At 41.1% G+C, this 25,368-nt stretch overlaps 2 protein-coding genes across 2 annotated transcripts in view; both read left to right on the forward strand.

The window, feature by feature from the left end:
• The first annotated feature begins 917 nt into the window (after positions 1 to 917).
• Positions 918 to 12,909, forward strand: LOC104161094 (reelin-like). Its single transcript, XM_009699413.1, has 4 exons — positions 918 to 1,015; positions 7,939 to 8,076; positions 8,710 to 8,896; positions 12,627 to 12,909. Exons 1-4 carry the CDS (start codon positions 918 to 920, stop codon positions 12,852 to 12,854), a joined length of 651 nt encoding a protein of 216 aa, XP_009697715.1. The 3' UTR covers positions 12,855 to 12,909.
• Positions 12,910 to 15,072: 2,163 nt separating this feature from the next.
• The window catches only part of LOC104161095 (reelin-like), a 17,050-nt gene continuing 6,754 nt past the window's right edge, over positions 15,073 to 25,368 (forward strand). The window contains exons 1-6 of the mRNA XM_009699414.1: positions 15,073 to 15,110; positions 15,752 to 15,923; positions 16,300 to 16,500; positions 18,612 to 18,847; positions 20,935 to 21,092; positions 21,982 to 22,154. Of these exons, the coding sequence (XP_009697716.1) occupies positions 15,073 to 15,110; positions 15,752 to 15,923; positions 16,300 to 16,500; positions 18,612 to 18,847; positions 20,935 to 21,092; positions 21,982 to 22,154 (978 nt within the window). The remainder of the gene's footprint in view (positions 15,111 to 15,751; positions 15,924 to 16,299; positions 16,501 to 18,611; positions 18,848 to 20,934; positions 21,093 to 21,981; positions 22,155 to 25,368) is intronic.

The raw sequence follows: 25,368 nt of genomic DNA on the forward strand, positions 1-25,368 counted from the left end.
AGTAGCTAGAAAAGGAGCACACAGGTTGGTAAGAACATTCAAGCACTTTATTAATACCTCACCAAAACCATAACACAAAACTTTTGGGTGCTGTTCTAGCAGTATACAAATAAATGAATGGAAGATTGCAGAAAAATGGAGTAACGTGGGAAGGGCAGGTCTAGAGAACAGTAAGAGGTTGGGATAATGGACTTCATTTATATTTATTATAAAAAAGACATCATAATTATGAGATTTTCTGAAAAGAAAAAAGAAAATTTGGGGAACAGACCTCTCTAGGAATTGGAGTTAAATGCAGAAAGAATCATAGAAGCAGGAAGGGGGAATTTACACCACTTGCTGTAGGTGTCAAGGGTAATACAGCTGTAAAGCATGAGAAGGGCCTCTGGGAGGCAACTTCAGTAGGTTGGGTGCTCTCGTGTGGCTCTGTTCCTACTGCTGCTCCCCACTGCAGATGGAGGGAGTGGAGGGAGCCAGCATCTCCAGGCAAGGGCTCGCAAGTAGGTCTCTAAAATGACTGGTATAATGGTCTGGAGGTCACTTCCATAGACTTATTCCACAGTGGACTTGTAGACTTACTTGACAGTCAATGCTAGATGCTGGGGTGAGAACAGAAAAAAAAAAAAAAATGAGCTAGACAACCTCATGGAGGAAAACAAAACATTACTAGTCACTAATGCTAAACTCTAAATGAGTCACATGGCTTTCTCCTATCCTTAATTGTACTACTGTTAGTTTTCTGAGAAATTTCTCTCCATCATGGCAGGATTTTTCTGCTTCTGGGTCTTTCACTCAAGCATCTGGACCCAGGCAAGATCCTGGTTCTGTGAATGTTTAACCCTTGCTTCTGTTCCCCATCCTTTCTTAACAATAAATCTGGTTTTGAAATGTTTTGCTTCAAGGAATGTCTTCCCAGTATGCCGAGCTGTCAGGAGTTTACATCAGCAAGTATTTACCACTCCAGCGAATTTAGTCAGTGGAGGAGAATCACGGTCCTTTTACCACAGAAGACTTGGTGAGCATTTCTTTCTTTTAAATTTTTTGGGGCCATGCAGATAATTAATCTACTTTTAAATTGCTATGACAACGACCAAGTCCTCTCTAGAGCATACTCAAGCCGATCGGTGGGGTGCCAGGGTACAGGGGCTGACCCAGTTGCAGGTATTTAATATAAAATGCTTTCCATACATAATTAGAGAGTGAAATGTTGGTGAAGTCACCAGAAACTATTGTTTAGGATTGTTTCTAATACATACTGTGACTCTTCTAATAAAGTTCAGACCTTTTCAAAAATAGTGGTGCCTGTCTGTAAATGCTCCACAGGAGGAAGCCTTTATTTGGATTGTTAAATTTTATTTTGCACATTCCTTATTGTTTACATCTTCAGACCAAAGCCTTGTATAAACAATAACTAATGATTCATTTCTGGGAATTTTTTACCTCTTGTTTCTTTTTATAGCATGTCTTCAAAAATAACATTCTCTTCTGCAAAAAACAGCAACAAAAACTATCAGAAATCCCTACCCTATTCATCTTACTGTAATCAAACTTATTTTCCTTGCCCTAACATTTTTATTTATTTAACTAGATGATTTCTTCCTTTATTGATTTTAAAACTTTATTATAACATACAAATAAATAGTTGTCATAAATCTCAATAATCTTCAGGGTTTCCTTCATTTGAGAATTAAATTATTCCAATTAGTGTTACGCTTTGCTTATGTTTGACCTCAATCCATCACAGCAATTGCAATGAGAGCTTGCTCAGATTAAGTTATCATGGTATTTCCCTGTCCTTCATCATTTTTCTGCACTGACCATGGCCTCAACACAGCCTAATGCTATCAGCTACCCCACGATGATACCTTCTTTCAACACACTGGCTGTTTTTACTGCATAGCAAATATTCAGAATTTCCTATTTTCAGGCAAAATATCAGGGGCAAATATTGAATCCTTAAAGCATATCAGGTCAGGTAATACGAAATGGCACAAATAAGTCTATGAATAACTGCTTTGTAGTTAGATTATTATGTACTAAATCTTCCATGCCATTATGTGCCACCAGCTGTAAAATCTGTGGCTCACATAGGCACATAGGAGTTTAAAAAGTGTCTGTGATTTTCCAGGTTATACTCTAAAGTAGGCTGTTATTTTAAAATTTATTTATAAGATATATACTGTACTCAAAAGTTATTATTATACACTGTGTAGTTGATGATAATACCAATGTTGTGGGTCTTTTTTTCTTTAGGATCTAATAATTTTCCTCAGCATATGAGGTGACAGAAGCAAATAATTCCATTTTAATTTAGGAGACTGGGGGGAAAAACTATGATGAAATAATAGCCCGGTTCCTGTTTTATGCTGCACACAAATCATAAATATTTCACACTCTATCTTGTATCTGAAGGGATTCCCCTCTGTTAGCAGAATTTTGTTTCTAATTAAGGTACAAATTACCACTGAACATTACTTTGCTCATCATAAAACACATTTTCAGTGTGACTGTTTTGTGGTATGGCATAATCGGGGTGAAGAGGAAGGATGGCTGTGTGTTCTCCACCAAAAGCAATCCGGGACACCAGACACATCTCAGCTGCTTTCCTTCTTTTTTCCCTCCTTTCCACCAGCAAGGAGCAGACTGAGGGCTCGGTCGCTCCTTTGAGTTGATATTGAAATGGGGATTTTTTTTTTTTGCATTTTTAAAGCACGTTTACTAACAGAGGGCAAGTTTCTGCCTTGACAGCCCTGGGGGTTACTAGTGAACATTTGATGTGCAGATCTCCTCTGCCAGCCCCGCCACACAGAGGGCATCACCCTGGGGGCCTGGTAGAAAATACGCTCCATAGGGCTCTTCTTCTCCCTCCCTCTCATCTCCCTTCCCCACCCACGCTCCACTGCAACAACCATCCATGAGCTAAAACTTAGTAATGGCTAGGAAGAACAGTGCACAGGGGGAGAGCCAGGTCTTCTGCCTTCCCAAAATGGGAGTGAGGGGAAGGGGGCTTTGGGAACCTTCCTTCTGCCTCAGCCCCACAAGACAGGGGCTGCCAAATACACAGCCTGCCCTGTGCTTACTGCTCAGGGAAACAGACCACCTAACCAAGGACTCGGGACCGAGGCTTGAGCTCTTGTTAGCCTTGCTCTCACCTTCGGTAGCCTCGACATGCCCTCACAGCCCTGCGCAGCCCCGCTACAATTGCCAGAGCTTTTGTCCTGCATGCGTGGCTCTTTACTGTGCTTTTGCATGCTTTAGGCTGCGGTGCTGCTATTTCTGCACATCTGTAGATGTTCTGTATCTGGCAAGCACAAGTTTGGAAGGTCCCTGCATTATCCAAGATTTGGGATGTTAGGAAATCTGCTGCAACAGTGAGACTTGCATTGGAGAAATGAAATGTATGCACCGGCTTGCTGAAATTGTATTGTACTTGAACTGAACATTTCTAACACTGATGAAAATTAATTTCAGTTTTATGGGAGGCATTTACATATGAACAGGACTTAATGAGATACAAGCAGCTGTCAGTTGCTTACTTCATAAACAAATCAACACCTAATGACTGAATGAGAGTTTCAGGATAATTGGGTAAATGTAATTATGGTAACTCAGAAGGTAGCAAATATAATTTTATCAGCTACAAATTTGCATTAGATCGTTAGGGTTTTTAATATCAGGAGAGAAGAAAATTATTTTATTTTAACTTACATATCTGAAAAACTTTATAATAGAAAGAACATCATTTCACTCACAATACATCTGGGACCTGATTTCCTTGTGCATATGTAAAATGTCATGCAACAACAGTGACTTTTATTTGACATCAACCTGACTTAGATATAATGTCATTAGAAAGCCAGATTGCCTTCTAGTAGCATTAAAAAAAAAAAAATAGGAAGAAATATGAGAAACTGGGGAGGTTTATTTTGCTTGTAATAAAATGCTTTCATAACTCCTCAATACAGCACTTCCCATTTGAATAGGCGTCCAAATGGTGACTGTCCAGAAAACCGGTATTTTATCACTGAGAATGCAGCTGACACTCAGCTCCTTATTCTCTTTTCTTAATTATCATGACTTCTTGAAATTGTTGATTACCATGTTTAACAGCATAATCCTCTTAAGTTGTTGTTACCTTGAGGTGCAGAGAAGCCTCGGAAAGCTTTCAAAAACAGTGAGCAGGACCAGCTTTTCAAAATTGCTTTTGCAGTTGCAAATTCGGCCCAACACACATTATCCCTCATCCAGAGAGGAATCTGAACCCCTGAGAGCTTTTGCTGCCCACGGTTGTGTGACAGTGGCCCCACTTTTCACAGGCCCCCCATAACCACCCGACTGGGTGGGAAGGCGAGGGCAGCTCCTCACCCCACTGCAGCTCGGGGGTCATGGGATTCCCAGAGCAGCAGAGCTGTTCCCAGAGGAGAGCTATCTTTGTCTGCAGCCAAAAAAAAACCCTGCACGCTAGGACGTGCCTCCCTGAGGACCATCCCCAGCTGCTTAGCTGATGCACACACCTCTCTTCCAGCTGCATGTTCATCTCCAGGCAGCAACTCGGCTCCTCCCTTCCTCCCCTCCCCTTAAATGAGGGAAGCAAATCACCTGCCATTGCTGCATTCATCTGGGGGAGTTTCTGAGTAATAAGCTCAGCTCAGCTCACCCTACCCTTAGCTTGATGTGCAGCCAACATCTGAGATCTGAGGAGGAAGACGGAGCCGCCCCGTCAGCAGGTGGCCCTGTGCTCAGCGCCTGGCAGGGTGGCAGTCCCCTGCAGCACGAGAGGGACGATGAGCCTGTCCAGGAAAACATTTTGCTCAGGTAAAACCCAGGCGAGCCCTAGCACGGGCTGTCAGCCCTGGTGTCAGCTCTGTGCCTTGTGGTGCAGGCCCAGCCCTGGGAATAGCCCCATAGCGGTGCTGCACAGGGGTCTTCTTGGCGGGATTTCAGGTGTGGTGCTCCCCTGGGCACAGAGGAGTACTGTGTTATTACCCATGGGTGGGCTCTCCCCACCATTTGTGTAGGGTGGGTGTGAGCCTGGTGCCCCCAAACCAGCTGCAATGCACCCACACAGCCACCCTGTAGGGACGTTTGCACCCGGCAGCGGCTGAGGAAATGCCGTCGATGCCACACCAAGCAGCACCGGTAACTGTGTTCAGGGGACACCACCGCTTGTTGGGAGACACTAGACTTCCACAGGATAGTGAAATTGCCATTTGTGTAGGGTGGGTGTGAGCCTGGTGCCCCCAAACCAGCTGCAATGCACCCACACAGCCACCCTGTAGGGACGTTTGCACCCGGCAGCGGCTGAGGAAATGCCGTCGATGCCACACCAAGCAGCACCGGTAACTGTGTTCAGGGGACACCACCGCTTGTTGGGAGACACTAGACTTCCACAGGATAGTGAAATTGCCCCTGTATCACTGTAAATCCCCCCCCCCCCCCCCCCCCACCAAATTGAGAAGCAAAACATGAAATTAAATCACTTCAATTTTCTGTAAATACCGCTGGGCTGCAGTCACACACCTCACCTCTACCCACACACCTTCACTAACGAATACTGAAGGAGCCTGGCCATGAGGCTCTCCATCTTGTCACCTGGGCAAACAACATGACACAATTTTATTGGGCTGGGAGGTCATGGTGGGGGACATTGCCTGCTCTAAAACCTTTCTTTGGTTTCAGTATTGTTATTTTCCTCAGGACATGTGAGAGTTAACACCGTTTTTTACTGCTTTTTCTGGAGTATGCAGTCTCTGTTAGGGCTCTCTGCGGTGCTGTTGATGCTCTGTAGTGAACACGAACTCCACCACTGAGGTGATGTGCTGGCTTCACAGCACTCCAAAAATAAACAGTAAATAATTGTGGTGAATATTGACTGTCCATTGTGCCTATGCAAGCTTAGAAAGTCCTTTGTGTGCAGATTACTGGCATTGTGCACTTTTAATGGATAATTCATAGCTCTTGTAATGTAACCCATCAATACATTATATCCTGAGGGAGTATTTAATCGGCAGATCTGCCCCGCAGATTAGCTCTGCATGCTGTAAAAATGCTTACAGTATTTGCAATATCAAGCAGATACTTAAAACAGACAACAAGGGTCATTTCAGTTAAAAATCAAGCCCTCAGGCAGCTTCACTTGTTTTTTAAAGAAATTAAAAATTGGTATTTGAAAAATTTCTCCAAGTATGTACTAAACTAATCTTTGTATATTTCCAGTATGTGACTGGATGCCTAACCGCTCTGACGTACTGTCCATTTTAGCTGCACAGGTCTCCTCTATTCGTTCTTTCACTTCCACACATGCAAGCTGGTGGCTCAGCCACCTTTACAATATTCATTTTAATAGGTATCATTCTACATAAATTTTTGAGGGTGGTGGGAAGGGCTTTTTATCTTAAATTAGAGTAACAGCATTATATCCCATGCCATCATAATGTAGCCATATGACTCAGAAACAACCTAGGAAAGAAGCTCCTGCTTTTTTTAGGGACCTCCTGCTTCTTTTAGGGACCTCCTGCTTCTCGTCCTCAGCCCGCTCAGTCAGCCCTTGGCCAGGCATAGATCTGTCCCAGTTTAAAGTCTGATTTTTAATTCTCCGCAGTCAGCCTTGCTTTCCCTGCCCATCCCCTCCACAGCTCTGTGGCCCAGCCTCAGCGCTCACGTTGCCCCCACCACCCCTTTTTTCCCAGACCCATCACACAGCTGGCACAGCCCCTTTTGCTCCATCATGATGAACAATTTCCCATCTTTGTTTCACTTCATATGCAATATATTTTTCTTAATCTTATGCTGGCACGAGCATGGAGTGGAGGGGCTTGGCGCACCCGCTGGGAGAGCCAAGACTTGTAACCTGTTGTGCTGTGCGCGGGTTGGCAGGGCAGCTTGGAAAGGCTCAATGGCAACAACAATTACTCTTCTTGTGATTCAGTTTCTTCACCAGCCTTGGTTCTTGAGGGTGGTGGATGTTAGGCTAGGTTTGCCTAGCAGGACTCACTCAGCATGGAAAATGTAAATGTCGCATTGGACAATCTCCTACAGGGCCAACATCAAGCACTTTTTAATAGATAATGTTAATTGACTCCATTATAATAAAGAAAAATAAAGCTGTTGAAGACAAACTATTTAACTAGAAAGGTGAAACTACAGCAAGGTTTTTTGCTTGAAGGATATTACAAATATCCAGAGTTTAGTTATACATAGGCAAGTAATCTAATTCAATGCTTCCCCACCACAAATCTTGGGTGTTATAGATTTTGTTTGAGTAGTTGGCCAAGAGCAAGCTATTTGCAATGTGGAAAAAACAGAATCTTTGTCAAAAACTTGTGATTGCAGTATCACCAGTGATGTGTGAGCAAAATCTAGTCTAGAATCATCCTGACAAAAAGAAATTCCTATATCCAATAAAAAAGAGTCAATTATTGTTGAATGGAAATACCCAGTATTCAAAGGGGAGAAATGCTTACACTCAAGAACTTTAATTTAATAGTCTTCTTTTTTTACATAACAAATATCAGAAGAAACCTTTTTACACAACTTATAGCCTGTGAACTGTGACCAAAAATATAAAAATCAAAGTCATACCTTAGATCCACCTTTCTAGTTTTGCAACCTGTGACCCTCACAGAATGGTACTCAATAAAAATCCAATAATATTTACTGATGGTAGGTTTATCTTAAAATAATACACAAAATCCCTGTAATGCCTCTGCAACCTTCCTTAGAAATATCATTATTGACTGGAAAGTTCTTTATATATCCCTGTGCAACAAGTGGCATCACCTAGAAAGTTCATTTACAAAAATCTGTCTTTGATTGTGCCAGTCTTTGCAGGCTGGGCTGTGATTGTTGTATCAACTTTATTTTTTATAGTTGCATTTTATCTTTTTTCCTACAGTTGTGTAGAGAATTGCAAATTAAAGCATTTTTATTGGTTTTAAGGTCCAGCGCCACACGTTTTCGCTGGAGCCAGTGCTACTACACAGCCCAAGATGAATGGGCCTTAGACAACATCTACATCGGACAGCAGTGTCCCAACATGTGCAGCGGACATGGCTGGTGTGACCACGGTGTTTGCAGGTACAGAGCATCTGCCAGTTCCTCTTAACAACGGTGTCCTGATATATCAGATATCCTATTATTTTGCCTTTTTTCCCCCTGTTGTTCTTATTTTTATATTAAACATTTTAAAATAAAAGCACTGTGGGGGTTAGACCATTCAAGCAACTTTAACAGCCCGTTGCTCCACACCTCTCTGTCCAAGAACCCATACCCTTGGCAGATCCAGGCATCAGAAGAGCTTTCAGTGGCCCAGGGCTGCCCTGCTGCAGGTGTCCTGGTGGCCCCTCCAGCCCTTTGCTCAAGGATCCCAGGGACCACCTCAGTATCGCAGCCACTTTGCTGGGTCAGAAGGATGCCCTGGACCAGCTCAGCACTGCTTGACGGCCACTGTCAGACCAGGTGCAATAGCAAGGGCATAGACTACTGCCTGCCACCTTCAAACTTTCTGGACACTACAGGGTTTTTTTCAGAAATAAGATATATCTTTTTTCCATTATCCAGTTATTCTAGTTTGTTTCAGGATCTAAAATTCCAATCCCAGAACAATTTGTTATTTCACATCTAATTTTAAAAGGCAAGTGCACTGCCTTAAGTAATTGTCAGTGTCAAATAAAGTCTTTAAAAGCTTGTTACGTTTACACTTCCTTCCAGGTGTGACTCAGGGTTTCGCGGTACTGAATGTCAGCCTGAAAATCCCCTTCCTTCAACCGTCATGTCTGATTTTGAGAACCCAGAGAGCCTGAAGACAGAGTGGCAGGAAATTATTGGGGGAGAGATCGTCAAGCCTGAAGAAGGCTGTGGGGTTATCTCATCTGGCTCCTCACTCTATTTCAACAAGGTACTAACGAGGGATGGGAGACTAAGAAAGGCACATACTGTAGGTTTGAATGGAGCATGGTGTGGTTGTATGTCAAAGAAGAGGAAGGTGGCAGAAAGCTGCACACAGTATGAGAAGTGCATTAAACAGCGCAGCTGTGCTCTGCAGGTAAAGAACAAAGCAATCGAAAGACAGAAGGAAAGACACATGCATTATGTATTCAAGAAATACCAGCTGTAATGGAAGGAAGTAAATCGCCAGTGTGCTGGGAAGTGTGTACATTCATACTGTCTTAATTGTGCATTTTCTGTTTTAAGACTCAGTTCTTTCTCAGCATCCAGCAGCTCCCATTTGTTTGTTCTGTACTGTTCTCAGCCAGGGGTAGAGAAAGGTTGGCTTTCCAGTGGACAAGCAGCTTAATTTGAGGTCATAAGACCAAAACTAGTGAAAAAGCAACCCCTCCAGGCTTTTAGAAAATAGTTAGCCTGTAGGAGGATACACTTTTGTATAACTTGGATATTTGGCAGACAAAAATAATAGAGCAGGAAAGAGATATAGGGAATTCTGCTAATTAATAGCAATTATAACTAAAATAAGAAGAGATCTTTAGGACCAGATGTAAGATTATGGGTTGTAATCACAGATTAATTTTTTATTGTTGCTCCTCAGTTCTAGTACTGGGTTTTGTTTTGTTCTTAATTGAAAGGAAGAGTACAAATGCAGCTATGTGCTGCTCTTTTAAAGGTTTGATCAATCTGCCACTGCTGTCATGAGCCAGATTAGTCCCAGAAGAATAAGCCAATATGCAATGCTGTGTAATTGTGTGTTGTTTACCTCATTATAAAAATCTAACCCATCAAATAATTTTCAGCACTCCTACATAGTCTCACATCCAGCTCCCCTGGAAATGCAGCTCTGCGCTGAAAATTTCATAATAGACCAATCAGTATAACTAGCTAATTGTGATAATTGGATTTTTTTATATAATTGTCTTCTCTGTTAGATGTTTTTCCTTCTGGCTTAGTTCCTTATGCCGTTTCTCCAAAGTAGTTCGCTAAATTAGAATTAACCTGCTATGATCTTTCTTCTGATTTCTGATAAGGAGAAGTGTAAAACTAATTTAGAAATTCTTGGCTTCTTTCTCTTGATCTGTAAGGGTTAGGTTATCATTCATTTATTGAGTAGTAGCAGTCTGTGTGCCATCAACAGAAGGTGGTTTATTTAATTTCTGTTTAGATCTTTTTCAAGGCGTCTAGTGGCCATGCTGGTAGATAATAAAAAAAATATTTTTATAGTTGCCCAACAGCTCCTATTCACAGACTTCATTCCTTTTCATTTGCTCAAATAGCCACCTTTTATTTGAATGTCTAAAATTTACCGCCATAATCAATTACTGCTACCAGAATTAATGTTGGCTTTGTTCTGCCAACCCTCTATCTTTTGTTTTACAACTCATTTTAATCAATTGTAGGTGTGTTCACAATACAGAGCTCTTTCAATTAGCCCCTGCAGTTCCTCTGAGGTTTTATGCCACTTGTGCCCTTTCTCAATTAACCTCGTTCTGTGGTTAACCCTTTGGCAGGCAGAGCTGCTGTGGGATGTAGGTATGGAAACCCACCTGGAATAGTTTTACAGCCAGAGCTTGATCCACTGCAGATCAGTACGCTGGGTACCCTCAGCCAGCCAGGACACACCTGCCCACAGAGCAGCAAGCGTGTTTGCATCTTTATTATCCGTTACTAGTTTGATTTGACAAGAATATTTCCAGATTCCCATGGGTCTACAAATGAAGCTGTGAAAGCAAACTACCAAGAGATTGTCAGTGTCACCTTGGCCAGTACTAGCCATGTGGGGCTGCACCAGAAAGCTTGGGGCTGCACCTGAGACTAAGCCCATCTTACTCATGGCAACATCCAGGAGAGCTTTGATCAGATGTGGATAAACCGCAAAATAAACAAAACCAGCAGGCATAATTCAAGACCAAATCAGTATGACTGTATCCTAAGTGAGCTTTTTGAAAGTCAAAGGATTCTTCCACAGGTTTTAGTTGTCATCGGTGGTGCAAGCTAACCAAGTTTCAAAAACACAAGCATTCAGCTTCCAGAAATTAGTCTAGCAGTGTGATGTGGCCTATTTGGTAGAGTCTTCAAATGAGCTATGGACCCAGCCTGTAACACCAGCAAAGTGAAATGTTCCAAGAAAGAAAGCAACAGACATTTATCTGTGCTGAGTTTACCCTGAACTGGGTAGAAAGAGGAAAGAGGTGATGAGTGGAAAAGGATTTAAATTCATCTGTCATCTTATTAAAAAACACAGATAATATTTTAAATCTCAGCTCATAAATCTTGTTACTTATGTCCAGCTAGATAACGTCACCTGCTTATCTCAAATTTGTCTGGAAATTTGTCAGAAGATTCATGAATGTAAAAGTGAGACAAACATAAGTATTACTTGAAATATAGGCATCATTTTATAACTTAGGTTTTCTTTTTATGCTTGGAGATGGACAGGTACTCATGATTTTTTAGGGAATTAGAAGCAGTAGGCGTGTTGCCAGTGCTACTCCATTTTGGGGTGTGGTGCCAGATTGCAGCTACTTTTAACGAATGCAGGAATATGATCCCTGCATCCTCCCTCCAGCTGCACGTATTTGGCTTTAACCTACCTGTAAAATCTTGTGGCAGCATGACACTGTGCCAAGGCAGGGCTGTGCCAGGCACAATGCATGTGGGTTACCTCTGTGGGGACACTGCTTTCACCCTGTGTCCTGCCTTGCCACGGGCAGCTTCGTATCACATATCACCATCTTGTGGGCTTGTTGATGTGCGAGCCCACAATCTCAGCCTCAAGCACCAGGTCAGAAGGGGAAAAAGGGAATGGGATAATTACCGTTACAATAAAAGGCTCTTAAACTTTAAAGCTTTTTTTTAGCTGAATATACTGTTCTCCCTTGCCAACATGTACAGAGTGATCACATTGACTACGGCATAGATGTCCAAGAGCTGCTTCCTGTTAGAACTCAGAAAACATCCTTGGAAAAGCTGTTCCCTAGATTTTATAAGGCTATTTTTTCTCTCAGCTATGCTTAAGTAAACCTGAAACTAAATCCACAGGTTTTAGTTGAGAGACTCCTGATTTACAATGTTTACTAGGAAAAGAGCATAGTTTTGTGTAGGAACAAATCCTATTCAGGTGAGACATGAAGAGAAAATGCCACTCCCTTGTTCTTGTGTAGGAGATGGGCTTCAAGTGACTGCTATTATAGCTGCTATAATTTCAGATCATTGGGAAACCCTATGCAGTGCAAGATTTGACTGGGGAAATGAGACTTCAGAAATGTCCTTTTACTGCTTTATGCTTTATCATTAAAAAGCTGAATACTTATAAATTTAGCCCTGATTGGTTTGGAATACCCAGCGTCTGCTTTTTGTCTTCTGAAGGTACTTGGGACCTTGAAGGAATGAGATTAAATAGTTGTGTGGAAATTGTGTTGTGAAGTCGCATTGTGTGTTGAAATCTAACAATAAAAATTCTTGTGGGATCACACCAGGGTGATTCAGACATAAAGAATGGCCAATTAGAATCATTGTCTGGAAGTCAAAAAAATGTCATCTTAAAGCAAAATTCAATGTCCTCCATGCTGTGCAATTTTCTGTGCAATATTCATCTATGTTGGACTTTAAATATGCCTATTCATAGTGAAGGTGTCATATTTAATATTGTTATTGCCCCTCTGTTCTTTGTATTGTAGGCTGGAAAAAGACAGTTGGTAAGCTGGGATTTGGACACGACATGGGTGGATTTTGTCCAGTTTTACATCCAGATAGGAGGAGACAGTTCTTCATGCAATAAACCAGACAGCAGAGAAGAAGGTGTGCTGCTGCAGTACAGCAATAATGGTGGTATCAACTGGCAGCTGCTAGCAGAAATGTATTTCTCTGACTTCAGCAAACCCAGGTATAATTTCGGCCAGAATTAAATCCATACTGCATGAGCTCTTTAAAAAGAGCTATTTCTCAATTTATGAAAACATGAATAATAATTCCAAGCTATAATGCTTAAAAGCCATCAGTATATGGAAACTTTTCCAGGCTGCCACAGTAAACTGTCACTAGGAAGGAAAAATCTAATGAAAGTGGGCCTTAAAAAAAAATGAAATAAAATATAAAGTTCCAAATCACTCACCTCCCATGTAAAACATGACTAAAATGCTAATATCTGCAAAACATTGGCAAGCAAATACAGAACTTGCCCGAAAGAGGTGTAGAAATCTGCCATTTCCTCTGACTCTGGTTTCAGATCTACTGATCGTATGTTAATGTAACACACAACAAAAACTGCTTTAAAGAAATATTTAAGGAGGAGAAGAAATCATGTTCAGCATTTCAAATTTGCTGTAAGATAGCTTGTCAGTGAAAATTTAAATTGCATTTGTCTGCATAGGTATTAACATGATTTCTATTACTTTGTAGTTCATGTCTTTCAATATGTAAATAATTTTATCTTCCCATCTTGTCATTTTGCATTGCAATGAATAATGTTTTCAGAAGGGCTTCTATAACTCAGCAAACTGTCCTTTTCTGAAGATGATCTAGGCCCTTGGAAGTATAAAACCATTGAACTTTGTTTAGAAGAGAAGAGAATAGACTATTTCAGTTGGAAGGGACCTACAATGGTGACCCAGTCCAACTGCCTGACCACTTCAGGGCTGATCAAAAGTTGAAACATGTTGTTAAGGACCTTGTCCAAATGCCTCTTAAAGACTGACAGGCTTGGGGCATCAACCACCTCTCTAGGAAGCCTGTTCCAATGTTTGACTACCTTTTCAGTAAAGAAATGCTTCCTAATGTCCGGTCTAAATCTCCCTGACACAGCTTTGAACCATTCCCACATGTCCTCTCACTGGATCCCAGAGAGAAGAGCTCAGCATCTCCCTCTCCCCTTCCCCTCCTCAGGAGGCTGTAGAGAGCAATGAGGTTGTGCCTCAGCCTCCTTTTCTCCGTGCTAGACAAACCCAAAATCCTTAGCTGTTCCTCACAGGACATGCCTTCCAGCCCTTTCAGCAGCTTTGTTGCCCTCCTCTGGATGCATTCAAGGACATTCGCAGCCTTCTTAAATTGTGGGGCCCAGAACTGGACACAATACTTAAGGTGAGACCATACCAATGCTGAATACAGCGGGACAATCACCTTTTTTGACCAGCTGGTTATGCCGTGTTTAATGCACCCTGGGATGGGGTTTGCCCTCCTGGTTGCCAGGGCCCACTGCTGACTCCTGTTGAGCCTGCTGTCCACCAGCACCCCCAGGTCCCTCTCTGCAGGGCTTCTCTCCAGCCACTCCTCTCCCAGATTATACTTGTCCCCAGCATTACTCCATCCTAGGTGCAGAATCCGACATTACGACTTGTTAAATTTCATCCCGTTAATCACAACCCAATGCTCCAATCTATCTAGATCCCTCTGCGAGGCCTCTTGTCCCTCAAGGGAGTCAACTGCACCTCCCAGTTTAGTATCATCAGCAAACTTGCTAACAGTGCGTTCAACTCCTGCATCCAGATCATCGATAAATATATTGAACAGGACTGGCCCTAGAATTGAACCCTGAGGAACACTGCTGGTGATCAGTCACCAGCCAAATGCAACCCCATTCACTCCAACTCTTTGAGCTCTGCCCTTCAGCCAGTTCACCCAGTGCACCGTGAACTTGCTGATCCCACAGCTGGACAACTTGTACATAAGGATGCTGTGAGGGACAGTATCAAAAACCTTACTAAAATCCAGAAAAAATACATCCACTGCCTTCCCTTTGTCCACTAGGCAGATGGTTTAACTTTCATTTTGTCAAAATTACAGGACATATCCAACAAAGAAGCTACATACTGAAACCTCCATCACTGGACTATCTAAAAGATTATTTTTAGACAAAACATTTGCCCCCCTACTTAACTAAGACTGATGGTTCTTACTGAATACGGCTATGCATATTTATTTTTCTGCTGCTTCAAATGTGGTCCAGATCTTATTTTCCAATTCCTTAATTTCCAACACATAAATCTAGGCATCCTGTGGAAAAGAAGGTTCCCTGTAGAACTGAACAATTCCTCCACCTCTCTCTGCCTAACCAGCAAGTGAGGCAGGGTCCGTGGCACAAAATAACATGTGGTATAAAACAGAGTACCAAAAGGAATATATCTATAAATGCATATATGTAAGGTGTCTGAAAAAGGACTGAACAAGTAACTAATTATTGTACTTTTTAACGTAAGTATGATTAGATTTGAAACTTTAACTTTTATTTAACATATTTTTTGTAAGCTGTTTCCTAAATTGCACATAAAGCAAACTATCTGAGAAGACCTAAAGTTCTTTTATGAAGATCTATATAGAAGGGCTGAAATATTTTTATCTACAGCAGAAAACTCTGCTACATAATCTGTTGCATTGTAATAGAAGGATGCGTTTGCCTACAAATAGGACCAACCAGCAGAAGAGAATGAGAAATTAATTTTGCCAGCATATTTCACCATTACTTGCTGGCACCAGAAGAACGTTAAGAATTGCTGAACATGGATCAGCTGAACAGTTTAATTCAAAGCTGAAGAGTTCAAATCAGTTCCTTATTGTGCTAGGCGATATAGTAATAGAGAGTGAAAACCAGACATTGTCTTAAAGAGTTTACATTTACCACAGACAAGGACAAAGAAAGCTTCTTGATATGCAGTGTATAAATAGGTATCCAGATAAATAGAAGATTTCCGAGGACTTCTACATTAAGATAGATATTGCCTTTCTAGCCTCTTTTCCCTGTTCGGTGGTATTTCTCCCATTTCTCTGTAAACTATGTCCCCTAAAGTTCTGCTGAATTTCTGTTCTTCAGGTTTGTCTATCTGGAGTTGCCGGCTGCAGCCAAAACGCCTTGCACAAGGTTTCGCTGGTGGCAGCCCGTGTTTTCAGGGGAAGGGTATGATCAGTGGGCCATCGATGACATCATCATTTTGTCAGAGAAGCAGAAGCATATCATTCCCGTTGTTAATCCCACTTTACCACAGGTAAGCAAGAGCAGGCTGTGGGCATCCCCACAAAACAGGAACCATCCTCTCTGTTAGCAGACTTTTCTTTGAATATAATTTTCTTTGAAAATATTTGGTGTTTCTAAAGAAACAGCTGTAGTGTTTGTAGCTGTCTCTCTCTATGTGGGAATAACCTGGGTCTTATCACAAAACCAACAGGCTCCTAATCTTTGTGACAGAGGATTTAATTATGTATCTTCTCAAAAAGTCAAGACAGAAATTTTGCAAATTACAATTTTTTTGAAATGACAGAAAATACTAGTTGTAAAATTTTAAAGTTGATAATTTGGGGAATTATTCTGAAGTTGCACTGCAAGGTAAAACTACTTGTGGCTTTCATTTTTATTTCTAACAGAATTTTTATGAAAAGCCAGCATTTGATTACCCTATGAACCAGCTGAGTGTATGGTTAATGTTGGCCAACGAAGGGATGACCAAAAATGAAAGTTTCTGCTCTGCCACCCCCTCCGCCATGCTCTTTGGTAAATCAGATGGAGATCGGTTTGCAGTGACTCGAGATTTAACTCTGAAGCCTGGATATGTCCTGCAGTTCAAGGTATTCCTTAAATATAAATCCTTGTAGAATATCAGTAAAACTGCCTTTAGTCAATATTTGCAAGATGTCACAGTTCAAAACAAGGTGATAAATTATACCACTGCATGAAAAGACAAGAAGAGCACGTGTGTATTCATACAGCATAAAATATCATGCTGCTTTCTAGAAGGATAGCCAAAGCCTTGGTGCAGGAGAGCTTTTTTACCCCTCTGAAGAAATTTTAAAGCTTGTTCTTCAACAAGTTTCATAAGTGGGTTGAAGTGAGTGTCATTATATTCAAATCAGTACTAGGAAACGCTACTGCACTGTCAAGGGAAAAAGGATTTATCTCATCTGGGGCTCTGTGACTACAAAAGCTCCAATGTGGTTTGCATACATTTTTTGTATTTTAAACTATTTAAGGACTTACAAGCTGCTCTGTACTCCAGTGTGGGTTTTTCATATCATTTACTTTTATTGTGTCAGTGAATATAGGCTCCAATTAGCATTCTCTTCTTTAAAGGGCTTACAAAAATTTCAGTGGTCTGACAATACATCAGAATATGGGCTCCAAAGAAAGTGTATTTGCTTTGACAAGCTCTTGTTTCTGAACCCTAATCAAAATTTTATTGAGTTTATAATGAAATCCCATTGGTGAATTCTGGAGGTTGGTTGCAATGCAATTTTAATGAGCTCACCACAAATACATGGTCCTTACATAATTGGTGGATACAGAAACTGAATAATTTACAAGTGGAATTATTAAAGAGATCAGATGTTTACAGGCAGCTTTTCAAATATAATTCCCACAGTTCTATAAATAGGAAAGTTAGTTAAAAATAATGGGATTTGTAAAATAATGTCATTTCATCTAAAAGTTATGCTAATGAAGTGCTATACAAACTGAAGGATTGCAGTACAATTTGTAAGTGAGTATTGCTTGTAGTTTTATACTTTATAGTGGCTAAAACCCAAAAATATTTCAATATATAAATACCATTTAGCCTGAAAAAGATGCTATTTGCCTCTTCACCACTTGCATCTACTTCAGAGACTAAGTCTCCATTCTGTAGGTTTGATGATCCACAGCATTTCAAAAATTGTTAAGTCTAAAAAAGCACCACTTAAAAATAATTCATACACCTTCCATTGCTGAAATACTGTAACATAAATATACAAAACATAAACAACATGTATCAGAGAACAGTGAGTCCTTTATAAAGCCTATTATTTAAGGCCTGAATTTATACTCCTCTCTTTTTTGGAAAGCTTTTAAACTGGTCTGCACATAATATGTTAGTCTTGTTTGCATGCTTTAATTTTAAACATATGGTTAAATGCTTTCCTGAGTTTGTGAAATTTCCATTTTAAATAGCTGCCTGGAATAATTTTGCATTGATAAACTCAAAGATAGCAATTTGTCAAAATAATTTCATTTTACATGAATGATTTTGGTTTACATTTTACATTCTACAGCTCAAGTAGAATTTCTGCAAGAAAATAATGAAAACTAATATTTTCCTGATAGCTTGAAAAATGAAACTGAAAACTTCAAATCAGCAGTTGATTTTTGTCTTGGTTACATTCTCATTTCACATTTTAATATGCATTTTCCTACTTCATCCAATTTTGCTCTGTTCTGGGGACCCAAACGGCAGCGCCAGCTCCCAGACATCATTCCTGCGAGGCTAGTGACTTGACTGTGGTCAGGGTCCACGACCCAGGGCAGGGGGGGCCTGGGAGTCAGGCTGATCCTCTGGGCACATTGGGTGGATTGAAGATGGGATGGGTCTCAGAGGAGACAGCTCTTCCCATTCCTCCTGGGCACATAGGTGCCTGCACAGAGTTTGTGGCCTGCTATGCACCAGGACCTTTGAAAAGTTCTTTGCACATTTTGATGTGCTGAACCCAGCAACCTTAATGAAGGAATACTGAGAAATTTTTACTGAGAAATGTCATATATTTGTAGGAAACACACTCTAAGCACCAGTCACTGTTTGCCAGCAGGGTTCAAAGCACTCAAAGAGTGCTAAGCCTCCCAACCCGAAAAGTCAAAAGTGGTTTCCAGCTAATAAATACCAATAATGGCATAGGTTTCTTCAGCTCATATCTGATGCTCTGCTTTTTTGCAGCTGAACATTGGTTGCACCAACCAGTACAGCAGCTCTGCTCCCGTTCTGCTTCAATACTCTCATGACGCTGGACTCTTCTGGTCACTTGTGAAGGAGGGCTGCTACCCTGCATCTCCAGGCACGAAAGGATGCGAGGGAAGCTCCCGGGAGCTGAGTGAGCCGACCGTGTATCACACGGGAGACTTTGAGGACTGGACAAGAATTACTATTGTTATCCCAAGGTCACTTGCAGCAAGGTACTGTACATTGTAAACCAGTGATGCCAGTGGTACCCATTAATTCGCTGCCTCTTCTGTGATGCTACATTAGGAAAAATTTGCAAGCTGCGAATAAAAGCAGTGTTAAAAGTCAGCAGATCTGGGAAAAGTATACTGTGCTCTCCAAAACAAGGAGAAGCTTTCCATTTTAAAGGTGTCTGAATGGTCTATTAAATCAAATGACAACACAGCAAGGAAGCCAGAACATTTTAATTTGACATCCATCTCTTCATCATGGTGCTGTCTGTCTTTATGCATATCAGTTAGGTCAGGGGCACCAGCAAGAGAGTGGTAAGTCACTTGAATCAAATAAGCCATTTGAACAAGACTAATTTTACAGTTACCACTGGACAAAGAACCCCTAGAAGGGTATTTGAGCTGCTGTGTAATGTGCTGTATCATTGAAGGTGACCAGGACAGCCAAAGTCATAGGAGGGAGGAATGATAGGTGTGCTCATCTGCAAGCACGACCTCAGCATCGGTTTAATACAGATGAGAAAACATCAGATGGTGGAAGTTGCCAAGTAGCCTTGAAATCAGGAGGCTTTTCGCAGTCTTACTTGGATTTGGCTGAAGTTTTTCACTCCCCTCGCTTACTGTCCTACCCCTGGTCTGATTCGCTGCCTGCACCAAGCACTGCCAGTGCAGCCGGCAGCCAGCCCCCGAGCCCCTGGCCATGCCCCAGCTACCTCCTGCCTCTCTCGCCCCAGGCAGCTGCTCCAGTGCTGCCCTGGGGCTTCAGCCCTATCCTCCTGCCACGGGCTCCTCATCCTCAAGCCCCAGCACAGATTTTGAGTATGTGGCATATTGTGTAGCAGGGGAGTCAGTGCCTTTGCCGCAAGGAGTTGAAATAGCAGCGTGTACTGTAACAAGTTTGTTTTCTCTTCAGTAATTAGCCAATAAAAGCAGGTGCCAAATTGCACAGATCTGACACCAGCTGATTTGATTTACCCAAAACAAGCACTGTAGAATCAATAGCAGCAATCTGTTTGGCATTATGTTCAGTAATGTGATCAGGAATAAGAAGCTCATGCTAATACATTAAAAATGTAAGTATTGTGAGTACAATGAGGGTCTCGGCATGTTGAAAACTGAATTCGTTGTGGGTCACTTTGGAAATCATGGTTCAAAACATACGATCCGGAGAGCATCCCGTTTCATCAGTTGGTACAGAGCACTAGCACGATGATCACCTACGTACCAAATCCCAGTGCACAGCAGAAAAAAAGCAGTAAGTTTATTATATTTTAGGCAGAGTAGCAAGGATCTTAGTTAATCCATTGGATTGGCAATGAGATTTTAAATCTGTTCCCCTCTCTGGAGCTCTTATAAAATGATTCAGCTGAAAGTTAAAGACTGAAAATAAATGACCAAAATATTTATTCTTCAACAAATTTCCTATGTAGTAGGTCATCTGGGGTAACTTAGTGTAGGCTCACTGAAGTCCCTGGAGCATTTTCAGTTATACAAGTTGAGGATTAGATCACTGTTTTCCAGGAATTTCATGTTGTCATCCAAGAATACAAAGTTAGTATTTCTGTCCACATGTCCTGTAGGACACGTTATTTGCCATTGTTTTTAAAAGTGGATGATTTTTTTTGTACCCAAATTACTTGAAGTTTTTTTTACTCAGAATTATACAATCCCATAATAAACTCTGCATCACTGCCATTACTGAGTTCCTTTCATAAGTACTGTAAGAATGGGAGTTCTGGATTTTAATATGTAATTAGCAGTTCAGGTTGAACTGAGTAATGAAAGGCATCTTCAGAGGCATGTCTAATCACTGTTTTTGATAAAATCATGTATCTGTTCTTTGCATCGCACTCGTGGATATGGGCCAGAGAAATAGAGGAAGTCAAAATACATCCAGAAAATCTGGAAAAAATATCCTTAAGTGAAGTTGCACAAAATGTAGGATGTCCAAAATATTTTCCAGGCATCCATTTGCATCTTACTTGCAAACGGCTAATTTAGGAAAAGCTCCTTTTAACCTTAAACAAGGAGCAGTAGATACTGAAATTGGCAATAGTAATACCGTGCCTTTCATTGTTGTTTCTCTACAGTAAGACTCGATTCCGCTGGATCCAGGAGAGCAGCTCCCACAAGAGCGTGCCTCCTTTCGGCTTAGACGGCGTTTACATTTCTGAGCCTTGCCCCAACTACTGCAACGGTCACGGGGACTGTGTCTCGGGGGTCTGCTTCTGTGACCTGGGCTACACAGGTAAGACAACCCTTTTTAGGTGGGATTACAGTAAGCATTGGCTGAGTTAAAGCTGTAAATCTAGCATCTTGTTTTTCCTCTCTGCTATTCCAGAAAAATATGTAATGACATAAATTTCATGGGCTGCCAGCAAGAATCTTTTCATTTTGTTAAATAAAATTCAGCATAGGCAAAACAGAGCAGCTGAAGGCAGCGGAAACCAGTGAGGTTTCTGGCAACCACAATCTTTGAACATCACCATCTGTATGAATGGGAAGGGACTAACGATAAAAGAGAAAATAAAATAAAATATTATAAACTAAAAAGTCTGCTTAAAAGTCTTTGGATCATCTTCAAAAAATTGCTGCTGTTTTTGAGTCCCCTGGCCATCAGATGGCATGGGACCAGGAGGGAACATATGTTCTGACAGGCCCTTCTGTGGAAAATTCTGCTCACTTGTGGTTTCAGGGGCTTTTATGCTGAAATAAAAAAAAAATCTAACCAAACCCAATGAAAAAAAAAACAGTGATTGACACAACCAGTTGCATGCTGCACTCTTTTCAAACCTCTGCACCAGCAAAGCAATAAACTAACATCTTTTGTTCAAATCAAAGGATAATATTTTTCTGTTTACATAAAAAGCCTTATCAACATAAAGCACAGCTGTTTTTCACCTAGTGAAATAAGCCATCTTAGAGTTTAGAGGAAGAGGGCTTATTCTGCTTATGAAAATTTGTAAAGCAGGTTTAAAAAGGTACAATCCCACCATCAGGACATTTTCTTAGAAAAGCCTGATACTTTCTCATATGTGGATGCAACAGTACTGTCTGCCAATGTACCGTATCTGACCTTTACTCTCTTCCGTACAGTTTCACCAAAGCATCTCCCATATATTTTTTTTTCCTTGAAGCATCGCATGGAACCTGTGTGTCTAATGTGCCTAACCACAGTGAGATGTTCGACAGGTTTGAGAGGAAGCTAAGCCCTCTCTGGTACAAGATAACAGGAGGTCAGGTTGGGACAGGCTGTGGCGTGCTCAGCGACGGAAAATCTCTGTACTTCAATGGACCTGGCAAAAGGGAGGCAAGAACTGTTCCCCTGGACACCACAAATATCAGGTCAATCCTCAGTGCTGTTTCTCACAGTTATTTGTGTATTCATGTCGTCTTCTCTCCGCTCTTGCAAGTGTAAATGTGAGAAAGCAGGACATGTTTTTCTGATAATTGCAACCTGTACAAGAAATCCTAAATGCAGAGAAATTACTTTTTTGTTCATTCCAGTGTACTATTTCCATTTCTTGAGAGAGAATACTTAGGTTAGAAACAGTGGAACAGCAGCATAAAAAAATATGAACTCTTCATCTTTCTGAGAAGATGCAGTGTATTCTAGATGGACAGGCAGAAGACGTGGTCCTGAGACTGCACAAAACCTAGGGCTCTGCCCATAGCTGAACAGAAAACCTCCCTTTCCCCCAACAGCATTGAACGGCAGGCATGGCAATGGTGTAGCAACGAGCTGTTGTTTACTTGCCAGATGTTGTGAATTAGTCCACTTGTCAGAAGTGTGAAAAAACAAAATGTGAATTGTTTCTGTGTAGTGAAGAGGCTAACAAGGCTTCACCTCTCTCCCTGCTACCACTGAATCTTGCTCTGCTGGTAGCAATTATCCTTTTTCTCTCAAATTGTCTAATTGATTAATGTAATTAGGATAAACAAAGGGCTGTTAATTCCAACCATTATTTAGCCTGGAGTTTGCTGCTGCTTTGTCCAGTCTCAAGAGGGATCATGAAACCAGTTAGCTTAATAAGATATTTCTCCTGACAAATACTGCTCCAAGAGTAAGTAATGCCATGATTCACCGCATTATTTAGTTTGTGGGATCACTTGGCAAAGATTGGCCACAAGTTACTGCTACTGCCTTCCAGTTCAGGCAAGTGGTGCTCCTTAGGGCAGCATGGGTGCTGCGGGTTTGGGGACATCCTTACCTGCTCCCCAGCACCGAGCAGCACAGCTGCCTTTCCTCTGTCCTCTGCATGTCTGACAAGTTCTCCTCTGACAAATATGTGAATTATTTATATAATATGTAAATTAATTAACAAATGCGCTTTGGACAAGTGTGTGTTTGCACTGGAACTCTGGGAAGATCTGAGCACTTCTGTTCCATCGTCTTGTTAAATCTCATGTTATTAATCCTGTGAAGCACAATATTGGAAGTAACCACATCATCAAGAAGTCTGTATTGAAACAGTATTTTTGAGTTATTCCTTCTTTCCTGGAGAAATCTTTTTATAAAAGAAAAGGATTTTCTTTAGCTTAAGATTAGTTTGAAACCACTTTTAATGCCAGATATTCATATTTATAGCTTTTCATCTTTATAATTTGAACCATTTTAAAAGCCAGAAGCTTTAAAATACTGAGCAATACTCTTTCTTGACTTTTTTTAATCCACCACTACTTCTGTTTTGCACAAGAACATGGTCATCTGGTGTCATAAAACTGCCCCAAAACTGTAAATGGCCAGAGGGACACCAGGTAAGAGCAACTAAAATCCCTCTTCTGAGTACATGCTCACCACGTGAGCTGCTCCCCTGCTGCAATTGACCATTTTGTCAAAGTAAATCAGCATTTAATTTTTTTACAAGCATCATAGTGAACAGTTTAACTTCCTTGAACAATTCAAGCTTGAAGCCACATCCCTGGGCTGTTTGCTAGATGGAAAAAACACACCAGTCATCTCAAACACAAATGGGACTAACATTGACTTTTTTCATTTCTTCAGTCACGTCTGTGCTCAGAGGTAGTATCCACCTCATGCCGCTTGACCAGAACTCCTTAGACAACAGCAATTAACCCAGGCTGCTTTTATGTTCAGAGGAGAGAATAGCTGCTTCAAAAGGGTGATGCAACTCATGATAAAATAGGGTCTACCAAAGGCCAGTGCTTTGCCTTCCGGATGTATGTATTTTTTTCATTAATTTTAAGGTAATCTAGATTGGTCACGTAAAACTTAGCCATTCAGCTTCAGACACCTTGCTTAGAACATCTGTAACATTAACTGGGTCTTTTTTTACTAGAAGCAAAGGCAGACTAAGTTTGTGAGAGTGTGAGGGTTAATGGAAAGACTCATACCCTAAAAAGAAAATAATTTCTCAGCCAAGAATTTTTTTTCTGTTATTGGAGCTAAAATTAGTGTCACTTGAAAGAGGAGATTAGAGGGAAGCACTTTTTCCCATTTTGGTATTACTTTTTGCATTCAGTAACACCTTGCATAGAATTCGGTTATCTTATTAGGGGTCATCTTAGCCCCTGCACAGTTATCTTTTATTTTTGCACGGGTTTTTTTGTTGGAGGGTTTTGGTGTCTGAGTAAACAGCAGGAAAATATGCCTTGAAAAACATACTGTTAAATATGTGGATTGAGGGTTGTGAATAGGAAGGCTGAAACTCCTGCAGTAGATTTTTAAGCTTCTTATTTTTCAGGTTAATAATGTTTTCCCAGACCTTTTAAGATCTTATTTCATTAAATCAAGCATGGAAGAGCAAAAAATTGAAAAAATATTGCAGGACATTAAAGCTTTATTTTCATTCTGAATTCCCACAGATCTATCTATGCATATTCCCTATCATCTTGCTTCAGTTACAGCTTCTTGAATGTAAAGGGTAAATTTTATGTAAGGAACGTAAAGAATTTTTGTTCTTTTTTGTAAGAAGTACAAAGACTCTTTTCCCCTTCACCCTTCCCTTCCCAGAGGAGTGCGGTCCATGGAGGCTCTGTGCTCCTGGTTTGCTCTGCTCCAAAGGGGTTGAGATTTGCCAGCCAAGGTGCGTGGTGCTGCTCAGGGAAGCAGCCCAACAGGGCCCAACACCGCCAAAGTCAGGTGTCACACTAAGAGCATTTAAAACTAAAGCTTGCTCCCTGAAGCCACTGATCATAAACAAGCATTCAGCATTTAGCATATACATTAAGTGCTATCATAATCTTAGCTTTGTTTGTCCTATTGGCTCCTTATATCTTTATATGATTGACTACACTTTTTTCACAGACATCAGAAGAATGTCCCATAGCACTGAGAGCTGTAAGTGTCAAAACTCATTTCATCCAGACCATTTTTTGCCCTACACTTCACAAACCCCCTGGAACCTCTCCATCCCTTCCCTTTTGCATGGCCCAACACACCAAAGGCACAATTTCACCAGCAGTATTTCCCCCCTCCCGACTGACAATACGATATCTGGATGCATTTTGCTTACTGATGCATTTTGCTTACTGATGAGCTACTGCCTCCCATTCTGATGGCC

This window comes from Cariama cristata, unplaced genomic scaffold (assembly GCF_000690535.1).
Source record: "Cariama cristata isolate BGI_N322 unplaced genomic scaffold, ASM69053v1 scaffold3004, whole genome shotgun sequence".
Lineage (NCBI taxonomy): Eukaryota > Metazoa > Chordata > Aves > Cariamiformes > Cariamidae > Cariama > Cariama cristata.

Bases quoted from the DNA above. Each gene is read 5' to 3' on its own strand.
- LOC104161094 (XM_009699413.1), top strand. From the start codon at position 918: ATGCCGAGCTGTCAGGAGTTTACATCAGCAAGTATTTACCACTCCAGC. The intron at 8,077-8,709 runs GTACAGAGCATC...ACTTCCTTCCAG, and splicing joins TGTGACCACGGTGTTTGCAG to GTGTGACTCAGGGTTTCGCG. The intron at 8,897-12,626 runs GTACTAACGAGG...TTTGTATTGTAG, and splicing joins CCTCACTCTATTTCAACAAG to GCTGGAAAAAGACAGTTGGT.